At 49.5% G+C, this 1,837-nt stretch overlaps 1 protein-coding gene across 1 annotated transcript; it reads left to right on the top strand.

Annotated features, from left to right (window-relative positions):
• The first annotated feature begins 295 nt into the window (after positions 1-295).
• Positions 296-1,351, top strand: MAGEA10 (MAGE family member A10). Its single transcript, XM_007452134.1, has one exon. It carries the CDS (start codon positions 296-298, stop codon positions 1,349-1,351), a length of 1,056 nt encoding a protein of 351 aa, XP_007452196.1.
• Positions 1,352-1,837: the final 486 nt, after the last annotated feature.

Below are 1,837 nucleotides of genomic sequence, written 5' to 3'. Positions count from 1 at the left end.
CACCCAAGTCACCCCACCACCCTGACAGCCCCAGAACCTGGGGCTGTGCTGGCTGCACCCTGAGGAGCCCCCTCACTTCATTCTTCAGGTGGGCAGGGGACAGGCCACCCAGGAGGAGCGCCCCTGTGAGGCCCGAGGGCAGCCCTTAAGACGAGACCTGTAAGTGGCCTTTGTCAGAGCTGCCCAGGGTGCCTTTCTCCTCCGAGGCCGCTCACACCCCGTCTCTCCCCCAGGTAAGAGGTCCCCGCCTGTCACCCCTGCACACCCTCCAGTCGGCGTCCTGACACCAGTCGTCATGCCTCGTTCTCCAAAGCGACGGCGCTACATGCTTGAGGAAGACCATCAGGCTCAAAGTGTTCCCATGGCTGAGGAAGAGGATGATTCCTCATCCTCCTCTACCTGCTCCTCCTTTTCCTTTAGCTTTCCTCTGATCTTGAGCTCCCCAGAGGAGCTTTATGCTCTTTCTCAGACCCTGAGTCCTTTACAGAGCCCTTTGAGTGCCTCCCCCTCCCCGTCCCCCACTGCTGTTGTCTCTACTCCATTGAGCCAATCCGACGATGGCTCCAGCAGCCAAAGAGAGGAAGGTCCGAGCACCTCGCAGGCCCTGCCAGATGCTGAGTCCTTTCCAAGAAATGCGATTTATGACAAGGTGGGTGATCTGATAGAGTTTCTGCTCCTCAAGTATCGCACCAAGGAGACGACCACAGAGACAGAAATGCTGAATATCATCACCGAAGACTACAAGGACCACTTCCCTGTGATCTTCAGTGAAGCCTCGGAGTGCATGCAGCTGGTCTTTGGTATTGATGTGAAGGAAGTGGACCCCAGTGACCATTCCTATTTCCTGGTCACCACCCTGGGCCTCACCTATGATGGGATGCTGAGCGATGGGCAGAGCATGCCCAAGACTGGCCTTCTGATATTTATCCTGAGTATAATCTTTATGAAGGGCGACTCTGTCCCTGAGGAGGAGGTGTGGGAAGTGCTGAGTGTGATGGGGGTGTATGCCGGGAGGGAGCACTTTATCTATGGGGAGCCCAGGGAGCTGCTCACCAAAGTGTGGGTGCAGGAGGGCTACCTTGAGTACCGGCAGGTGCCTGACAGCGATCCTGCATGCCCTGAATTTCTTTGGGGTCCCCGGGCCCACGCAGAGACCAGCAAGATGAGTTTCCTGGAGTTTTTGGCCAAGATCAATGGAAGTGACCCTAGATCCTTCCCTCTGTGGTATGAAGAGGCTTTGAGAGATCAGGAAGAGAGAGCCCAGTCTAGAATTGCCACCACAGATAATACTACTTCCATGGCTAGTGCAAGTTCTAGTGCCATGTCCAGCAGCTTGTTCTGCCCTGAGTGAAGTCTAAGACAGATGCTTCACTTTGTGTTTTAAGAGGGCAGTCAACGATCTAAGTAGTAGACGGCCAGACTTGGGATGAGGGAATCAGTGAATAACATCTTTCTGTTTCTGTTCCATTGGGTGACTTAGAACTTTATAGAACTTTACCTTCTTTTATTTTTGGTATTTTAAAATGTTGTTGCTTAACCAGAAAGTCTGCTAGCCTCAGAATCTAAGTTTATGAATGACATTGGTCACACATTTATTGTTTCTTGTCCAGTTTAGGAGAAAGAGTTTTGCTATTTTGTAAAATGAATTGGGAAACCTTCCATTTTATTTGTAGTCTGTAACAAGATAAGATGACATTAGAATAGGAATTTCCTTGGAAATGTGAAAAAGCTTAGTAAAATAAAGAAAAGAATTAAGTGGTTTGTTTTTTAATTCTCATCATTTTTAGTCTATTCTGTAAAATTAAGATATGTACTTGGATTTTCTTAGCCTATTCAA

Source organism: Lipotes vexillifer, unplaced genomic scaffold, assembly GCF_000442215.2.
Source record: "Lipotes vexillifer unplaced genomic scaffold, Lipotes_vexillifer_v1.1 scaffold1081, whole genome shotgun sequence".
NCBI lineage: Eukaryota > Metazoa > Chordata > Mammalia > Artiodactyla > Lipotidae > Lipotes > Lipotes vexillifer.
The sequence above is the reverse complement of the archived record's forward strand: the minus strand, read 5'-3'. Positions and strand labels throughout refer to the sequence as shown.